The sequence below is a fragment of the Pocillopora verrucosa genome, chromosome 9, assembly GCF_036669915.1.
Source record: "Pocillopora verrucosa isolate sample1 chromosome 9, ASM3666991v2, whole genome shotgun sequence".
In the NCBI taxonomy this organism is placed as follows: domain Eukaryota; kingdom Metazoa; phylum Cnidaria; class Anthozoa; order Scleractinia; family Pocilloporidae; genus Pocillopora; species Pocillopora verrucosa.
Window position 1 is genome coordinate 13,234,843 of NC_089320.1, and position 19,121 is coordinate 13,253,963.

Below are 19,121 nucleotides of genomic sequence, written 5' to 3' on the forward strand. Positions count from 1 at the left end.
GTTAATAATAATCTTCAATCCTTATTGGTCGCGTCACTGGCTTCCTGATAAACTATTGGTGGATTAAATATAATCTCGTATCAAATTTCATAGGGTACCGCCATCTTGAATGTTTATAAATTACATATTGTCTTCAAGATGATTGAGGATCAATAACTGCAAAACTTGTTTTGCCGACCTCTTTCTGAGCGAAGATCTGTGATGGAGGGAGAAGAGGCTTTAATCCATTTTAATTGTTTTGTGCACTACCCAAGTTTCACAGAAGAAGGACTAGAGGTAGAAACGGTCGCAAGGGGAAACGGCATCCAACTTCCTCCCAGCACACAACTTTCGAGTCTTGCAGCGAGCGTGTTGAGCGACATGTTCCAAAAGCAAGAAATAGATGGTAAAATTATCATGAAAGCGGACAACGCCAAAGGTCAGTGGATAAGTGAGCTTCATTTCGTTTGAATTTTTTTAACCTGACATTTAAACTTTGTTAGATACAATGCACTCTTCGCGAAGCCTGAGGTTCGAATCATTGATCGATGGGGAACTGACCACCCACATTTAGATCACTTCTATTGATGTAAGAAGTACATGGCTTTGATTTTGCTTGAATTGTTTCCCTCACGATCTCTCTAAATAAATTTCAACATTTCACAGGAACATACGATAGCTAAAATGAAATGCTTCCTTTTAAGTTCATTATTCCTTTCAATTTATTAAGATTTAAAAACCCTGGAGGTATAAGCATACTGTTAAGACTTATTATTCATTTCATAGAATGTGGTGTTTCTTTGTTCTTTTTTTTTTTCATTTGTCTACAAGACTTCGAGTATTTGGTCAGAATTTAGTTCCCCTAAGCAACTACATAAAGCGTTAAATTGAATTTGTATCCGTTTTTGTTCCGTGGATTATACAATGTAATCAGCGCTACATGTTGTTTTTGTTGTTTGTCACAGGAGATGCAAATCTTTATTACATTTCAGATTCTTTGATACTTGGGGAGGGGAGGGTGTGTTTGGAAGAGTATTGGCAAACTTTAAATGAGACGTGACCAAATTTAATACAAGGAATATTCAGTATTGATAAGCCTATTTAAAAAACAACGCTATAATATTGTACTCATAAATATGTCGCTGTTGTACTCATATTTCCCCCAATGCATTTTGTTCTGAGCATAATTTGCATATACCCTACCTCAACCTTTTGATAATTTGCGCATCCTTTACAATTGCACGCAAAAACAGCTGCTGAATTCTAGCATGCCATTAAAACGAGAAGACTTGATCGATCATGGTCCATTTACCCTTTACACCTTAACATCACTATGCATATTCTCCACACTTTTTTATCTACATTTCCTAAGGTTCTGACAAGAAGAATTTGTGTAACAATCAAGAGCTTTAATTAGTGATCATTTCCTGATATGTGATTCAGGGGTGATATTGTAAGGAAAAATTAGATACTGGTCAGTCTAAGGATTTAAATGGTTAAGGGTCAGCTTGGGCATAATTTATAATGGAATTGAACTGAGTGGAGTGCAATTTAGTCTGAAATCCTATGCGTGATTTCAAAATCAAACAGGCACGCTTGGTGAGTTTGGTTTTAAATAACACTTACAATTTCAGACCAAAATTGCATGACACAAAGTTCATATACCACTTTATTACAACTTCTGGTATTTTGAAGTAAAAAATTTGATTGCACAAATACAAGTTTTATTAAATATATACAAATATGGTCCAGTATTAGTAAGTTTGTAAAAAGTTACAAAAGTTGTCTTTTGTTTTCCTTTTAAATAAGCCTTAAAGTCTGATTGGTTGTGGTGTTTTAGTAAAGCTGTCTCATTGCCTGGGAAAAAGATGCAATTTAGAGCATAAAATTGTGCGACTGGTGAATAAATTGCATCACCAAGAGCCAGTCAAATTGCAAGGATCACCAGTTATTTCAAAATGGATGCAACAAAGAGTAAAGATATGTTCCACAGTAGTCTTATTCCACTGGCATATATTGGATGTGAGATGGTATCAAACATGATTTCATTCGTAAGATGGCTATGATTATCATTTAAGAAGCAGAATTATCTAATTAGTTCACTTTAAAATAGTTATGACCAAATAAATACAAGTGAATAGAGACTATACCAAATTAATTTACAGGAGATGAAACTAGATTACATGTATTCTGGAAGTGAGAGCCCAAATCAGTATTGATATTTATTAGGACATCTTCAAGTTCCAAAAGTGCCTAATTTTAAAATTAGAGAAGTCAAAAAAATCATTTTCACATCAGAGGTTTTGTTGACTGTAACACATCTTGAAAATGCCTTAGTACCTGAGTTGCACTCTTCCAGCCAAATTATTAACAATTTGCTATTGTTAAAAATCTGAAACTGTGAACATTTTTAAAAATCATATATGTGAACTGTGCTTTAAGAGATGAATATTAAAGCAATCTTTGCAGTGATGAACACTACTTAAGCAGCTATTAAAATAAGGCCTGAAAAAATTCTGCTCTATATGGGATTTGAACTTATGTATTTTGCGATACGGATGCAGTGCTCTTTGAACTGAGCTAACAAGGCAACTAGGAGCAGGTCATTAAAAGTCTGGTAACTTTTGAAACCTACCCCATGAGATATGTTCAGGGAAACACTCTGCTAGTTAAGTGATAAGGCTTCCTTGATGTATCCCCTTTAGCCCTTTGACTCCTAAGATTGACTAGCATTTAATTTCTCCTCACGTATCACCCCTGAATCAAACATAAGGGTAACAAGAATAAAGGATATGATCACCAACCAAAGCAGTAGTTGATTGTTGGACAAATTCTCCTTGTCAGCACCTTAGGAAATATATAGAGAACAATAGGGAGAAAATACATGCAGATGATGGGGTGTGAAAGGTTGACTGTGTTTTGTTTGCTTTTTTTTTTTCCAGTGTTGATTCAAGTGCGTGACCACTGGAAACCACATCCACTTGCAGACTTCACCTCAGCAGGTGACCTGGAAGTGACATTGCTTGATTCATTTGGTGAGATTCTATTTGCCAAAGATGCAGCAATCAGCCTTCATGTTCATCTTTGTTATGAGTGAGTTGAAAAAATTCCATAGCTATATGCTAGTTATCAACAACTTGGGTATAATACTACAGCTTATTGTTTTTATGTAATTTATGTTGATTTGATTGGTGGGATAAACAAAATTTCCTCTCCAGAATGTTACTAGAAATACTGTGCATGGGGAAATGTATACAATGGTTACTATTTTTTGAGACACTAGTGTAACAAATCAATTTTTTCTTTCATTAATGGTGGCCTGTTTAGCTCCTATTCAGGATAGAGGTTTTTACAATTCGGACAACTTGTGGGATGATCAGTGGTGTTATTTCACATACCTTTTAAATGGCTAACCATGATGCTAACCCTAATGGCACAAGAAATAGTCCTAAGTCACTCCAGAAATTAGCCTAGTGTTAGATTTGTGTGGGGAAAAAAAAAGTCTGTGACTGTCAAAAAGTAACAGAGTATTCTTACTGTAAGATATTTTACTGACATTAGTGTTTGTGCAATGTTTTTACAGTAAGGATTGGGATGATCAAAAAGTCAAGACAGCTATCAAGAAACTTCTAGAGTACTACAGCCAAACTCACCTAGAACGTATGCTGTGTCCATTTTCACAGGTATTATATAGGTAGAAAAAGAAATTGGAGGTGTACTTTATGTGGAAGTATAATCTTAAACTTTAAACTTTTGGCAATTTTTATAAAAATGCAGCAAAAAAAGTTATTTTTTTAAAAACAACAACATTTTTACCCCATTGAGAGAAAAAATGATAGCTGATAAGAATCTATAAATACAAGATAAAATTTACAATTGATTAAAGAAAAATAAAAGTGCTAAAAATGTTATTTAAACAAAGAGTTTGGCATGGTTGCAGTCTGTTTTGGGTTTTTTCTACCTCCAAAATAATCTTGCAGGTAGAATTGGCTGGCAATTTTCTTCCTGAACAAACTTGAAATGCTTGTCAACAAGAAAAACTTGAACATTGTAAACCCTATAACTCCCAAGATCTTATCGTTCATTCTCCCCTCCTTGTAAATTACTCATGAGAATTTTTTGTTATATCAAGATAACAACTTTGACCTGATCAGTTTGAGTATCCTCATAACCTTTTTGCTGGATAATGTAAGGATATCTTTGGGAGAAGTTACATGTTAATGGTTTCTGGGAGTTAAAGTATTTAAATTAACTTAGTATTGGTTTTTACTAGGGCATGCTGTCACAGATATCCAGAGACCAATACCCTTGCCGTCTGTCGTCAGAAAAAATAAAACTGTTTGCTGCATGGTATGAACATTCTCAGCTGAGCAAAGAACAAGAGCAAGATGGTTCATCCTCACCTGGGAAGAAAATGTTAGCCACTCTACGTGGAAAGAAAATTGTATTCAATTCAACTGTTGAAATTCCACTGCTTAGGAAATGGTATGAAGAAAACCCCAAGCCAGATATTAAAGATCTGACAAGATATGCCGAAATCCTAAACAACTTGGACCAGCGCAAAACAAGAGAACAAGTTCTAGCTCGACATGTGAATACATGGTTTAAGAATGAAAGAGCACGACTCAGGAGGGAGGGACTTCTGGAAGACTTGTCAAGACCTTCCATGGTGGTAACTACTGGTACATAGTTAACCCTTGACACCCTAAAATCAGTATGCATATTCTCCTTACTGCTTTTTATTCATTTCCTAAGATGCTGACAATGAGAGTTTGTTTACCAATTAAAAGCTTCTTTCATTTGTGATCATTTCCTTTATTCTCAGGACCTTAATGTGTGATTCAGGGGTGATATTATTAGGAGAAATTTGATGCTGGTCACTCTTAGGGTTTAAAGCAGTCTGTCCGAAGGATGGTTTCACATGAATCTTAGTTCATGTGTCTCAGTCACCCACCCCCAGATGGTATTAAAGAAAGGTATATTTTATTATTGATTTGGCATTTATTGCAATTGATTTGGTTTCTCTAACCTCTTGGTGCTGATTTGTACTAAGGCAAACCACTATAATCAAAAATCTCTGGTGTTATTTGCTTGAATGGTAGACTGAGTTTCTATACCCTGTGTAACCATAGCTGCACAAGAAACATGATTGATTTAACAAGAAGTTTTGTTATGAAATAGATGGTAATTCTCACACTTTGCATTTTCTGTCACCTTATGAAAAATCGGGATCTTGTGGAGCAGCAGGGTGAATTTGGAGAAAGATGAATATACTGGAAACTCTTGTGAAACTGAAATACATCACTTAAACAACTATAACAATACAACTTGCACTGTTTTCTGTACATGTAGAGTAAGTATAATATTGGGTTGACAGTAATAGTCACAGTTATGCCACGTGTTACTCATAAGCCTTTTGCAATTTTACTTTGATAACTGGGTGACACCTGGGCATGGGAAAGGGAATTTTAAACAGGAACTCTTTACATGGCCAAAAAGTTAAAAGAATACACAAATTATGGGCAGGCCTACTTAGGCCTAACGTTGATAAATATTCAGTATCTTTTCTTTAGATTACATGTTAAATGGTTTTGATTGTTATGCTCAAACTTTGAGGCACTTAAATTATCAGCAAGCAAAATGAACTTGTCTTCAATAGGCTTTCCATATTACCTCAGTTATTTAATTTTTTTATTTTTCTTTGTAAAGTCTCTGATTAGTGAGACTATCTTTGTTTAGGAAGGAGGGTATGGATACTCATCCTTCCCCCTTTTACAACAAATCAAGCATAGACAGTACATTTGAAGGAATTAAGAGAGCATTTGCAGTCTATTTTTCCAAGGCAAAGGTGTGGAAACAAATGAGTCAAGTTTATAAATTGGGATGATCAGTTTGAATTAAAACATTAGTCAATTTAAGAAAGGTACATAAGGTAGATACTACATTTAAAGAATGTAATAACAGAACTGCAGCTTTAGAGACAGCTTAAAACTAAAATGTAACAACTACTGCAATTAATTTTCATTTGTAGAAGATTAATGTCATCTATATAGTGAACTTTGCTTTTCTTCAAGCTCTTTATTACAAATATCATAGCTTTGGATCAATATCAGTATCTGGGCAACTGCCCACCTACCCCTCCCCTAACCCAACATTAACCTTAACTTGTTGTTAATTGACTGTTGTTGAGTTAGGGGAGGGGTAGGTGGGCAGTTGCCTAGATACTGATATTGATCCATAGCTTTCAAGTGTTAGTTGAATGGTTATGTTTTCTGATTGATTTAGAGCTCGTAGTATTTTGAGGGTGCTTACCCATGGCCAGAATCGAATACCCAGACCAGTAAAGTTAAAATGCAGTTGGTCATTTTGGATAGGTTTCTTTAACTGTGACAAACCTTTCATTAAACCATAGGTTCAATTAAGGAAATTACTGGTCAAGCCTAGCAATTCTGATTGACCTCTTAATTATCAGAGAAAGATATTTGTCTTGAGCTTGGAGCAAAAGTCAAAATTAAAGAATCTTCCTGTTTATTCTTTTCATTAGTGGGGTGTTTGAATGAGGCAATCCTGACTACTGGTGAGCACCCTCAACCCTTTAACTCCTAGGATCTCATTAGTAATTCTCCTTACCTTGTTGGACAATTCTCATGATGTCAGCTAGGAGAATTTGGTATTGGATCATCTAATAATCCCCTAATTGATGTGTTTACTGCTTCTTGTCACCTATCTGCTTGTTATTGTATTGACATTGTAAGGAGAAATTCTGTCTTGGTCACTCATGAGAGTTAAAGGGTTAAATATGATAGTGGTACAACTCAGTATGTATTTTCACGCATTATATAAACTTGAGGAAAAACTATTAATGTAAATAGTATTTAATGTAAAGTAATATATTTATGCATGGTTTAATCAGACTTGTGTAAAGACATTTGTGGAATTTTTTGTTCGATTTCTTCCTGAGTTTCGTCTCTTACCCACTGAGATCTGATCTGTAATTTTTCCTCCTACATTGTACGTGGGCTATTATGGATAACGGATAACTATACATCAAAGATCTTATCGTTGCACTGTCGTCGTGATCATCTTTTTAATTTGTTAGCGCATTACTTTCTTCCTGTTTAACTGGCTGTCAGATATGGATTGGTTAACCACTGAAATGAAACGATGAAAGGGATGAGGAGGTATTATGTCACTTCGTTAGATTGTTTGATAAATGGATCGGATCCTCCAATAGATCCACGATGCGTTATTAGGAGTTATGGCAATACAGGATATTTTAGATAAAAAAAAAAGGAATGCAGGAGGAATACTTCAAGAAAAAACTAAGAGCGAATGTCTAGGTTGACCGCGTTAAATAAAAAAGATGGCACATGATCTAAAAAGTGACAACTTACATACTTTGCCTAGCGACAAATGCTTGAGTGTGTTACATCTGTACTAGTATCGGCTTTCTTCCTGTCTTCAACGTATGTGGCAAAGGACTCTCGATCTACAGGATTAAATGGTTTGATTATCCTCTTTCAAGTCCATGGTGAAGCTCAATTTTACCCTAGAACTTTCTGAAACCTTACATGTGGCGGAATATGGGAAGAAAAACAGACGCCTGCCGCTAGCTGTTATTTAGAAACAATTTCTATGCGGGAAACGGATGAGAATTTGAAACGAAAGCAGGGATAATATTGGACCTTGTGTCGTTTGCTATGAAAGGTTAGCTTATTTAATTGGTCTCTTGATCGGATACGGTGCTAACTGCTAAGATTTTCTTGGAATTCTGGATTCAACGGCGAGCGTTGCCCTTTTAGACAAAATTCAGTTTTCCCGGTTTTTCTGTGCGGAAATGAAAACCCAAACCTACTTTCATATCCTCGAAAACAACTCTATTTCCACTTATCATGGGCTTAACTTGAACCGGTTCTGAGCTATACCACATGCCAAAAATATTAATTAACAAATTGGCGACGAAATACGATGTTTGGATTTTGAAATATTGATCTCCAATAGCGTAGGATGATCGAGCCCAAAATGGAATGAAATGATCCTATCTCAGACTTAAACCACAGCGCCATCTTCCTTTACTGAAGTAGTGGAACGTAGCCCATTTCAGCTACGTACCGGTAAGTGAATTGCAATATTCACTTATTCACAACCATCAAAATAGTAGGAAAGAGTTGAAATTGAATTCGTCATCAGGGTAATATTATCCACACTTTCCTGCGAGACATTAAAATTTGAAGTGGCAAGAGTAAAAATTTGCAGTCACCCCGAAGTACACAGAAGAAATAATACGAAGAAGTGATCCACTCTGTTGTACTAAGGGGTGTGTTTTTGCTTAGCTAAATGTAGACATGTTCTTCATTATAGCTAGGGACGCATTCCGAAAATTGTGAAAGAGGAGGGCAGAACAAACGTTGGTGATAGTGAAAGCCCCCTTCCCCTCCCCCCCCCATCATCATTGGTGGTAGTGTAAGCCCCCTTTTCCCCCTTCCCCCCCCCCCCCCACCCCGCAGCTCGCCTCGTTTCTTTCCCCCTATTTGTTGGTAGTACAGTAGGGTTCGCTGCAGGAGAAAGTCTATGTTCCTTACTCCTTGCTATTTCGAAAAAAGAAAAACTGCTACTTTTGGCTTTCCGTGCGGATTTTAAATATATATAAGGCAACTTTCATTTTAATAGTTCTTAGATCTTCATTACATATTTTGATATTCGACAATATATCGATACGAGTGCCTTTGAACAAGAAAAGCACTGAAATAAAAGTAGATAAATAATTTAACATTATGACACTCGTGAGAAGGTTGGTTACGAAAACTCTCTGAAACTACCAGAGGAAAAAGGGGGCGGCATTTTTACCGTCTTCCCTCAGACTGCCCTGCTTGCGCATATGCACCTTTCCCAGAGCGGAACACATTTATCATCTTGAGTTGACGTGTCATTATTTCGTTATTATGGAAATTAATCAAGCTCAATTAGACTCAGACAGACAGGCAATTAGTTTTACTGTTAGTGGAATCACGCATATCATTTGGCAATCATTTTGCATGAGAATCATACAGACTTAAGTTGGTTTCACGATGTCTTAGTTACCGATATTACACAATTTTACTGTCTCAACTAAAATATCATCATAGATAAATTAAATCACAACAGTACAGTACGTACCCCAATGTAAAATAGAAATCGGCTTAACGAATAGTATAGCATTTACTTTAAAATTTCTCTCATCTCTACTAAAGGGGTGTCTCTGTTCATGAAAAACCGTTTTTTATTTCCAATTTCTACTATTTTCCTTCCGCGCCAAGAATTCCGTCAAAGGGGCTTTTCCTTACATTTTATTTGATGTAACGCGCGATGTCACGCTATGTTAACAAGAAGCGGTTGTTGCTTGGATACAACATGGCGAAGATCAGGTACAATGACATAAATGTCTGTTTCACGTGTCGATAGAGATATGAGATAAGGGCTCATATTTACAAGACAAACCGTAGATCTACCCAATAGGTAAGTCAGTTGTTTTTTTTTTTTTTAAAGAATCCGGCGTTTGTCCTGAAATGTCCTGAATGTTCATTGATCCCTTAGCTTGATCTTCGACGTCGCTCGATATTTTGTTACACGCTCTGTCATTATTTTCGCCTTCGTTTCCTTTTTTCCTTTCTCACTCTCAACGGGAGTTTGATTTATTTGATATATTTATTTGATTTATAAAGTGAAATTCTGGTGTTTAATTTATCAATCTGCCATTGAATTGAATTTATCAATCTGCCACTTCGAAATTCTCGTCATATTATTTATTATTGCCAGACGGCCTCGCCGGCTAGATTTGCGGGAAGAATTTTTTCTTTCTCCTTATTTGAGAAATTTGGACAAGTTATCGAGGTCTCAGTAGCTGGACAATCCTCTCTTTCTTACATAAACTCATCGAAATGTTCACCTTGAAAGCTGGGGTAAGGCGAGACTGTTGAAAAACCCAAACAGCCCGGCTTGTCGTGGCCGTTTATTTTTAGTTTCGACGGGAGCGTGGATGTTTGACTCGGGTTTGAGCGCATTGAAACCTTGCTGCCCTCTCTTCTGGATACGGGTCGTGGCATTATCACAACGTCATAAATGCAGCCGACTTCTGTTCGATGAAACAATATTTTAGACCGAAGGCAAGGATTATAAACTTTACGTGATGAACAGCGAATTTAAAAAGGCCATACATTGTAGGTGAATGATATCGCTTACATAGCGATGTGTGAATTTTAATGTAATCTTAACTTATCAATGATTAAGAACGTTCGTGTTTTACTCTACCACATATTGCGAGTGTATAATTTGAAAAGCGCTTTAACTAGAATTGTCTGGTGCGTTAAATTCTCTTCATTGTTTTTTGGACAGTTGTTGGTATTTGAATTTTACATCGATGAAATGAAATTTATTTTGATCTTGATTTCCCACTTGATATTCCAAAGGCAGGCGTATGGCGAACGAAAGTTCAAAATATTGCGAAGATTACCTTCTCAGGAAAGAAGGACGAAACAAGGTGAGTTAAAGTTTTCATGGTGACTAAGATTTTCGAACAGCGGTTTCAGAAATGGTTGCGCAAAGCTGTACTTCACTGTTGGCGTTGAAAAAATACTGGCTACTGAGCAAAAAAACGTACTCATTCCGGTTGGCACAGGTAACTACAGAAATAAACATTGTTGAACAGGGGTCTTAGTTTACTACTGGATGTCATTAATGTTAAAAAAGAGTTTTTTCTTAAGGGGGCAAGTAGTTGATGCCAACGTGTGATATATGGCACATATGATCAAGCGCTATGTAAATTTCGCTCAAATTAGCTAACAGTTCAACTTCGATTGAGGTTTTAACGCGCCAGTGTCTACAAAACCCGCCAGTGTCTACAAAACCCGCAATAAGAGGCCGAAGTTTTGGCATTTATTGTTGCGAATGTTGAAAAAAGAAACTTTGGGGAGGCTTTTTCTATATTGTGAGAGAAAATTTCGAGAGGATGAAAGGAAAAATGGTCGAGTAATCTTTAGTTCTGGTTTAAGTAATCAATGCTAAGTAAATATTGCGCGTGTGGTTCGTAAAGGAAGGGCATATGATAAAATATGGACTGGACCATTGGACCATTGGACCATTGGACCATTGGACTAATAGACTATTAATTGGACTATTTTTGGACCTATCAGTATTCAGGGAGGGGTGGGAGGCAGAGGTGGTTGTATTAGTAAATGCTACTGATTGATGATCTTTTTACTGGATCATGAAAATTATTTTGAGCGGTTTTCCGACTATTTTTATGTCAAAATTTACGGGCTGTTGCACAGGGCTGTTTTTTTGTCATGAGAATGCGAAACAGACGCCTCAACATTTATTAGCAGACGCGATAGAGGCTTTTTTAATGATAAGTGAGAAAGCTTGCATTCATTGAAAAATTTTGAGCCTGACAAATTCAGTATCTTCTAACTTTGCTCTTACAAGATCAATGTTCACCGGGGAAGCCTAATGAAACAATTGACCGGTTGTACGAGTCTTGACCAGACTGATCGAATGGTCAGCAATTTAAACAATTACAATACTGTACTGACTTAACGTTCGATGAAAGCACGCCCACTCTTCCGTTTTTTATCTTTTTTTCTCTTAAACGAGTAGGAGTTGAGCGGAGTGTTTAACAAAGAAGATGTAACTTTTTTTAATGAAAAATTTTACACAAGGTTGATTAGTATGCATTAATTAGCGGCTAAAGCAAAACAAATTGTACGAGGAGTTTATTGGTTACGTTTTGTTTTTAGAAGGTCAATTGCTACTGACTCTGATGTTTGTGGTGCTACTTTTTTATGGTAGCTTCTTATGAAATTGTCGGCTTATCGAACATTGTGACGACATTTCTTCCTCCATTTGTGCATATGGCATGGGATGAACTTAATCATAGAAATGCAAGGCAGCTCCGCTCACTTGCAAGTCATGATTTTCCGGAAAAAAAAGACTCCCTTATTTTGAGCGGTTTTCGGCTGAAAAACTTGATTAATCCGTAGCATTTACCAATAAAACCACCTCCCACCCATCCCTGCGTTCTAATAGTTCGTCTTCTACCCCTCCCTCAGTAACAACAGTCTGCCTCCCGCCCCTCCTTGAGTACTGATAGACTGCATCCCATCCCTTCCTAAGGACTAATGGTTTACCCCCCCGTAAATGGTCCAAAAGATTGTCCAATAATTAGACCAAAAAAGGGTCCAGAAAATGGAAAAAAAAAATGATCCAAAAAAATAGTCCAAAAAAATTGTCCAATAGTCCAGGGATCCAATGGTCCAATCTATATTTTACCTTATGCCGTCAACAAACCTGTACTTTCAGACTGTTTTACTAACACACTTCCTGAGCAATAGTTTGGTGGTTTTTTTGTGGGAAAATCTGCTAATGACTAATGACAAACACGTTTTGTTGTTTCTGACTGCAGTGGATACAATATTGGGTTGTTATTAGAGGCGTTTGGATGTTGTTCTACAGAGATCAAGCTACAACTAACCGAGATAATGTAAGTTAGTAAGTCTTCGTCAGGAAGTAAGTGATCATCATTTAACATGTTTAACTTTGCGTCTCTAGTTTGCAATCAGTATCTTCAGTGCTAATCAAGTCAGCGAGACGTAATTTAGCTTTTAAAAGTAGATTTCAGCCTGAGATAGAGAGATTATTACGGCTAAGAATGTGGCTATGATACCGAAAGTTGTAACTTAATTCAGAATTTTCTTTGTTTGTTATATTTTTAGCATTTGTTTGAATTGGTAGCCATTTACGTAAGTAAAATGATATCCCGTCTTTGTACTTTGAAACAAATCCCTTAATTTATTCAAAAACTTGTTCTACATCTGAAAACTCGACACTTCTCTTGGCTTGGATACAAATATTACTTACATCGTTTTCGAAACCTTCTGCTTTTTGTGGATCGAAAGATCCCTTTTTAAAGGAAAAGTTTGTAATGGACGTGGCTTTTACTAGTCAACTGGAAGTGTTTTTACACAAGGTTTTCTGATAAGCGGAATATTTGCTGCAAATTGGAAGCAAAGGTCACTTTGGAACTTTTCCAAACACCACAAACTTCCGCGAGAGGCTTTTATGACCAGCTGTCAAAAACAATCTACATGCTGTTTAACAGAGCTTGCGGTGAAATCGATACTGGGTAATAAACTTTGGATTTACATAAAGAAGGATAAGTACGTGAGAGGGAAGAAGCTCTCAAGTAGAAAAATAATAGAAAAGATCCTAAGAAAACATTGCTTGACAAGCAGATAACAAAACGTGCTTTAGTAATTACCTAAGAGGAAAAACAGTCAATCTTGTTCAAATCGGTGACTGATGACGAAACAAATCTGACTTCCTTGTTAGGTTCAGTAAGTTCAGCTCATTATGTCGGAGATGTAGAAGTTTTGACTGAGGGGAAGGGAGGGAGGGGGAAGGGAAGGAGGGAGAAGGGAGGGAGGGAGGGTGGACTTACGAGTGAAGATACTAAAAAAGGAAAACCTTTATGAGCGAAGTTAACACATTCAATACAGTGGAAGGGCTTATTAGTGCATAAGTAAACCAAGCTCGTTGCGTAATGGGCGAAATATGAAGATAAGTATACAAAAAACAAAGGGTCGTACTCAACCTAAAAGTATGAACTAGTTTTGAATAAGTGCATGGTTGTTCCTTTTTATCGTATGAAATTTCTGGGTTGATTCAGGGCCGTTTAGCTCGGTTTTAATTAACCTGCTTTTCCCTCTATAATAGAAAAAAAAATCCCTGTATTTCACCCATTGCGCAGTGCAAACGTTTTTACGGAGCTTAAGCTAACTGTGGTCAGACTTTGGACGTAGTAACCCATCTGACTCTTGAGCATTGAGCATTGAGCATTGTTTGAGTATTGTAACTATCCTTGGATGGGGTGCAAGTTCACCTCAATCTCAATTACCCGCTTCCTCAACCCCCAGAGTTTCTTTTAAGTTTCACTGTGAGTTTACCGGTGACCATTTAGGTCAGGGTAAAGTGTCAAACAAGACTTAAGTTTTTTGTTTATGAACGCAACGCAATGGCTCAGCCTAGGTTCGAAACCAGACCTCACAACTCGGAGTCTATGGCAGTAGCAACAGCGCCGCTTTGTTCTCCAGATGGGCTCATAGGATGAACTGATAACTGGAGGGTGTACGTAGTACAAGCGGAATGTCTCACGGTATCCACACATCCCATCTTGCTTCGTGTGTAACATAGGAATATCATCAAAAATCGTTGTGTTATTTTGCAGTTTAAAGGTTCCGTCGAACTAACGTCATGCACAAAGTGCAACACAGCGAGAAGAGGAAATTATAGCTTTCCGTTCTTTGTCATCACAGCGAGAGGAACACATCTCTTCAAGGTTACATATTTGTCTTTTGTAATTGAAATGTTGATAAGAAAGTTCCTTAGGCCCAATATCAGATCGGAAAGTCCTTCCAAAACTGCGGACAAAATAGCTCAGAGTGCGTGAAAAAGGCGATCACGCACCACTGTTTTTTGTTTTATTATATTTTTCTCGTAAGCAGAGAGAGGGGAGCTTCTTACTAAGCTGATAAACCGGCCATGGAATTTTCCTTTCACCCGTTGTTAAGCTGGATCATTTATTGTAAGGCATGCATTCGTTAACTACGATATCTTTGCTCATGCGGACTTTGCCTACGAGAGGTGAGCACTTAAGCCGTGAACAATCACTACTGTAAGGAACAGTTCGCCCCCCCCCCCTCCTCCTCTCTCTCTCTCCACCCTGTGCGCAAACACTAAAATACGTCGTTTTGAGTGTTGGTCGTTGTTTTAATTTTGTCCAAGTTTATAGATTCTATATTGAGAGAAAATAAATAGAGACGAGAGAAGAATCTTTGAACATTGCAGAGGAAACTTGCAGCCTTGGATTGGAAAGAAGGCAACGAAATTTTTCCGAATGTGAAACCGAATGTGAATGTTTTCCAATTTTTTTTCTTCTAGTGCGACACTAATTTAAAACGCCACCAATGGATGTACCTCATTGGCTTGGCAGCGAAGGTGAGTCCACATGGATTTGATTTTTTTTGATAATTCTTTCGTCTTGTCATGCAATATCAAAATCATTCGCTGTGTTTTTCGTTTTTGGTTTTGTTTTATTCCTTGGTAAGAGCGATTAGGAAGTAAGGGGAGGGAACGTCACGCTCGATTTGCAATGCTTCAGTGTCACGCCTTCGCCATTTCCTTGTATAAAAACGATTTTATGCATTAGCTTAATATCTCCTGTAATTGTAATAGGTTACGCACTTGGGATCAATATCAGTATCTGGGCAACTGCCCACCTACCCCTCCCCTAACCTAACCTAACCTAACCCTAACTTATTATCAATTGACCGTTGTTGAGTTAGGGAAGAGGTAGGTGGGCAGTTGCCCAGATACTGATATTGATCCCACACTTTCTTGGAGGACTTACGCACACGTTCTACATTTTTGGCACTCTAATTAATTTCAGTTCATTCTAATGATCGGTTAAGTCGTCAACCACATAAATCTTGACTTTTGTATACATTTTATTCCTTAATGTAGATCTGTTACTTTTCCGCGATTTCGAGCGAACGAAGAAGAGCATAGAGCAGACGAACGTGCACGAAAGCAAGATAATTGTCAGTTTTCGCCCTTCTGCCACCGCGTGCCTTCCCCCCCTTTTTTTTTGCGATTACTGGCTAGCGAAGGCGAGCATACATCAGACGATCGCGCATGAAAACAAGACAATTGTCAGTTTTCGCCCTTCTTCCACGTGTGTGACTCGCGCTCCGCACGTGCCTTAAGAAAGAAAATATTCAAAATGTCGTGTGTTCGGTGCGCGTTTTATCCGATGAAAAGCGTAATGGTTAACTCTTTTTGCACCTTGTGTTCACCAGGGTGATACGCCGGCTCCACCTCCCTTAGCTGTCCCTTCCCCGCTTTCTACATCTACGGAATTAAACTCTCATGACGCCGAGGTTAATCACGCAGAGATATGCAGGCAGAACTCTGAGTCAGATGAAGACGATTTCTCTATTCCACCGGGTGTGATTCTTGTCACTACGCCCATGGAAGAATTGTCTCACGACGAGAAAACATCAAATGGACACACCAGCGCCATTCAAGGTATTTCAAAAACAAGAATCGCTCACTTAGATTCGACAAGTAACAATAAGACTTTGAGCTGATTGATTTTGAGCAAGTCATCCATCGGTTATCGGTGCGGTATTAAAGAAAAAAACTGACTGGAACGAATCAGCAAACTCATTGAAAATATTTTTTTAACTGACATTTCAGGTCAAGTACAACATGATAACCTCAGCAAAGCTGTGCTAACGACAGGAATCACTGGAGCAACGCGTGGTAATTATTTAGTCAATTGTTTTTATAGGGGAAGTACCAAGCAGTCTGAGATAACAATGGCTTTTCGCATTCGTAGGTATTGCAATCTGCCAAAAATAAAAAAATAATGCAAAAGATAAATTCATATAAACAGCAGTTCAGACATATTTCCTCTGGCGACCCTCTAAACTTTTTTTAATAAGGTTAAAAAGACGTTAAAATTGTAAATTTTTAGCACAAATATCATTCATCAGCTAATAAGCTTCCCTCATGCACCATTAATTTTTTGCAGTCATGTTTTTACTTTTCATCAGTAAAATATTTGCTATTTTGCTTTCCATCAGTCGTCAGAGAACCGTCCTCTACCAAAGGTTCTGGGCCTCAACCCGTTACTCGTCCTTTTCAGTCAACAACAGGTATGTGATGTGTAATGTCTTTTACTTGTTATTAGCTAGAGTATGTCAGAGGTTCTCTTGTTAAAGGAATTAAATTCCTCTTAGACTTTGATGCCAAATTATTCAACAAATAGATTCTATGTGGCATACGAGGTGCGGCTGAGTGTGTCACTGATATTGTTAACGCATTTTGAGGTCATCTGTGAACTATTAAGGAGTTTAAAAAAACACGATGGCAACGGCAACGGGAACGTCACGTAACAAAAATGTTTAAAGAGCAGAACAATGGCTGTACACGTGAACAATAAATCTTTGTAAATTTCTTTGCCTCCTCTGCAAAACAACAACTTTGCGTTGTCTGAAGAACGTGAACGACGACGGCAAATTTATTAAATCTCTATTTCTAATTTAACGCTGTGTTCCATATTCAGTTTCAAGATAGTTTTGACAGTGAGAAACAAACTAAATGACGTAAGGGTGTCGCGAGATTCGTAGGTAAAATATAAGTTCATTTTTCAACCGACGTTGTCCACGGTTTTGTTTCTTAAACTCCCTATTACTGAACAGAGCTACGGTAACATAGAGTCTATTTGTTTTATATTTATATATTTTTTTTATATTTTATACTTTAAGCAGTGATGACACCATCTACGCGTCTGTCCACTAGATCATATGTAAGAATCAATCAAAATGTGTGCTGCAGTTCAGCTCATTGTATAAATAGTTTTTTACAGGGAGTTCAATTTTTTTAGAACTATAAGATTTGTTTGGATCATGTGGGGGTCGTTATTAGAGAGAAAGTCTGTGGAATTAGTCGGCCTTTTTGGTATTTATGCGATGTTTATTTCATTATTATCATTACCATTACTTTTGACATCCATCCAGGTGTGTCACCATGTCAGCAGAAGTATTTTCCTATTGGTCTTAGTCCTCCCTCCGCCATTTCATGGGGTCGAAGTAGTCCCGATCGGCCAAGCAGCAGTCCCAGTCTTAATCACACGCGAAGGCATTTAGGGACTAAACAGTTGGCAAGATCGCCGCTCACTAACAACAGATTTTCACGATACATGGCAAAGTCTGTACCTGATATGAAAATTTTATCACTGGAGGATCCAAGCTGAAAGAGAGAGAGTGAATTTTTTATCGTGGTGCAAATTGTAAAATGGCTCAAAATTTCGATTATTTACGCGAATTGCTAAAAGCAAACCACGATTTATATTTGAGTGAATTAGTATTTTAAGCTAATACAAAACTTGTTGCCATTTCTGTCACGTATAAGTTCAGGGCTCCCAATTTTGGCAGTAACAATTTAGGGTGGAACATGCAGAGAAAGAGAGCAAACTAACAAACAATTTTCTCTAAAGTTGGAGAAGTGTTGCGATTTTGTGCGAAGTAAACAAACCAAAGAAATTGTTTCATAGCATAACCAAAGCCAAAAGGTATGACTTGCGGCACAATGTGCGGGAAAAGCACTGTAACATACGCCAAGCGTGGAAAATTGTCATGCTCTAATTGTTTACAGTAAGTTAGATGACGTGTGGAACCAATCAGATACTACGCAATGCAGTAAGAGATCTACCTTCAGACAAATACAACTTGAACTATATTGGTCAGTAATGGTAGAATTTAACGTTTAAGAAACGCAATTAAATTCTATGCTCATAAAGTTAGAGTTGCTTCGTGCAGCTATTAGTTTGGCTGCGATGCAAAGGAGAGGCGTTTTATCGTTTACAAAATTAGTCAAACAATGTAAGTAATGTATTTAAATTTATTTATACATTTAGAATGCTAGATTCAGCATTATAAAAAGGTGTTAAGTTCAAAAAATAAGTTAACTTTTCTTAGAAACTTTTCACGTTGATAAGACAGAAATATGGTGAATAAAAGTGTTGTTCTGCGTCGTGCTAGAAAATTTAGTTATTGCAACTCTCATTGTGATGTGAATTGCTCCGGTTTTATTTGCTACATACTAGGCCCTCCAGGATCATGAGTTTCCAGGTAAATTCCCTGTCTTTCAGCTCTCCACGAGCACTTTTCCCTCTCGCAGCATCACAGGCTGTGATGCTTGGAAAAATATTAAAGCTGTCTCTTCTAGCTGGAGATGGCAGGTATTTTTTTATTTATTTATATATATATTATATATTATTCTTAAATAATGCAAATACCATGTCGAGGACGCTTAATAGCCTGAAGGGGGTGTTCACGATCAATCATTCCTTTGGGAAACCACGCTCTTCGCAATGGCGCCCAAGCCCCCCGTTTATAGGCTAGGCATTGAAAATTTCTGGATTACTCCAACCCAATAGCCTTTGAGGTTTTTCTTTCTTTTCAATCCGGGATGTTTTCAATGAAAGACTGAGGAAGAACTGAAGACATAAGGCCCTCTAGATCGCCTGTGAGTCGGAATTACACTAA

At 37.4% G+C, this 19,121-nt stretch overlaps 2 protein-coding genes across 7 annotated transcripts; both read left to right on the forward strand.

Moving 5' to 3' along the window:
- Positions 1 to 105: 105 nt before the first annotated feature.
- Positions 106 to 7,304, forward strand: LOC131775331 (DNA-binding protein SATB1). The gene is made up of 4 exons (XM_059091430.2): positions 106 to 418; positions 2,922 to 3,072; positions 3,563 to 3,662; positions 4,253 to 7,304. The coding sequence occupies exons 1-4, from the start codon at positions 202 to 204 to the stop codon at positions 4,667 to 4,669; spliced, it is 885 nt and encodes a 294-aa protein (XP_058947413.1). The 5' UTR covers positions 106 to 201; the 3' UTR covers positions 4,670 to 7,304.
- Positions 7,305 to 7,472: 168 nt separating this feature from the next.
- Positions 7,473 to 18,600, forward strand: LOC131775332 (uncharacterized). 6 transcript variants are annotated; one of them, XM_066172043.1, is made up of 10 exons: positions 7,474 to 7,686; positions 7,981 to 8,093; positions 10,425 to 10,495; positions 12,416 to 12,493; positions 14,237 to 14,347; positions 14,950 to 15,006; positions 15,867 to 16,095; positions 16,267 to 16,332; positions 16,656 to 16,727; positions 17,592 to 18,600. In XM_066172043.1, the coding sequence occupies exons 3-10, from the start codon at positions 10,433 to 10,435 to the stop codon at positions 17,825 to 17,827; spliced, it is 912 nt and encodes a 303-aa protein (XP_066028140.1). In that variant the 5' UTR covers positions 7,474 to 7,686; positions 7,981 to 8,093; positions 10,425 to 10,432; the 3' UTR covers positions 17,828 to 18,600. The 6 variants fall into 6 exon arrangements, with proteins under 6 accessions (XP_066028139.1, XP_066028140.1, XP_058947415.2 ...); XM_066172042.1 differs by lacking the exon at positions 7,981 to 8,093 and having other exon boundaries at positions 7,473 to 7,686; XM_059091432.2 differs by lacking the exons at positions 7,474 to 7,686; positions 7,981 to 8,093 and adding an exon at positions 9,346 to 9,474.
- The last annotated feature ends 521 nt before the right edge of the window (positions 18,601 to 19,121 follow it).

Bases quoted from the DNA above. Each gene is read 5' to 3' on its own strand.
- LOC131775332 (XM_059091431.2), top strand. From the start codon at position 10,145: ATGAACAGCGAATTTAAAAAGGCCATACATT. The intron at 10,176-10,424 runs GTAGGTGAATGA...GATATTCCAAAG, and splicing joins ATTTAAAAAGGCCATACATT to GCAGGCGTATGGCGAACGAA. The intron at 16,333-16,655 runs GTAATTATTTAG...GCTTTCCATCAG, and splicing joins AATCACTGGAGCAACGCGTG to TCGTCAGAGAACCGTCCTCT.
- LOC131775331 (XM_059091430.2), top strand. From the start codon at position 202: ATGGAGGGAGAAGAGGCTTTAATCCATTTTAATTGTTTTGTGCACTAC. The intron at 3,073-3,562 runs GTGAGTTGAAAA...ATGTTTTTACAG, and splicing joins CATGTTCATCTTTGTTATGA to TAAGGATTGGGATGATCAAA. The intron at 3,663-4,252 runs GTATTATATAGG...GGTTTTTACTAG, and splicing joins TGCTGTGTCCATTTTCACAG to GGCATGCTGTCACAGATATC.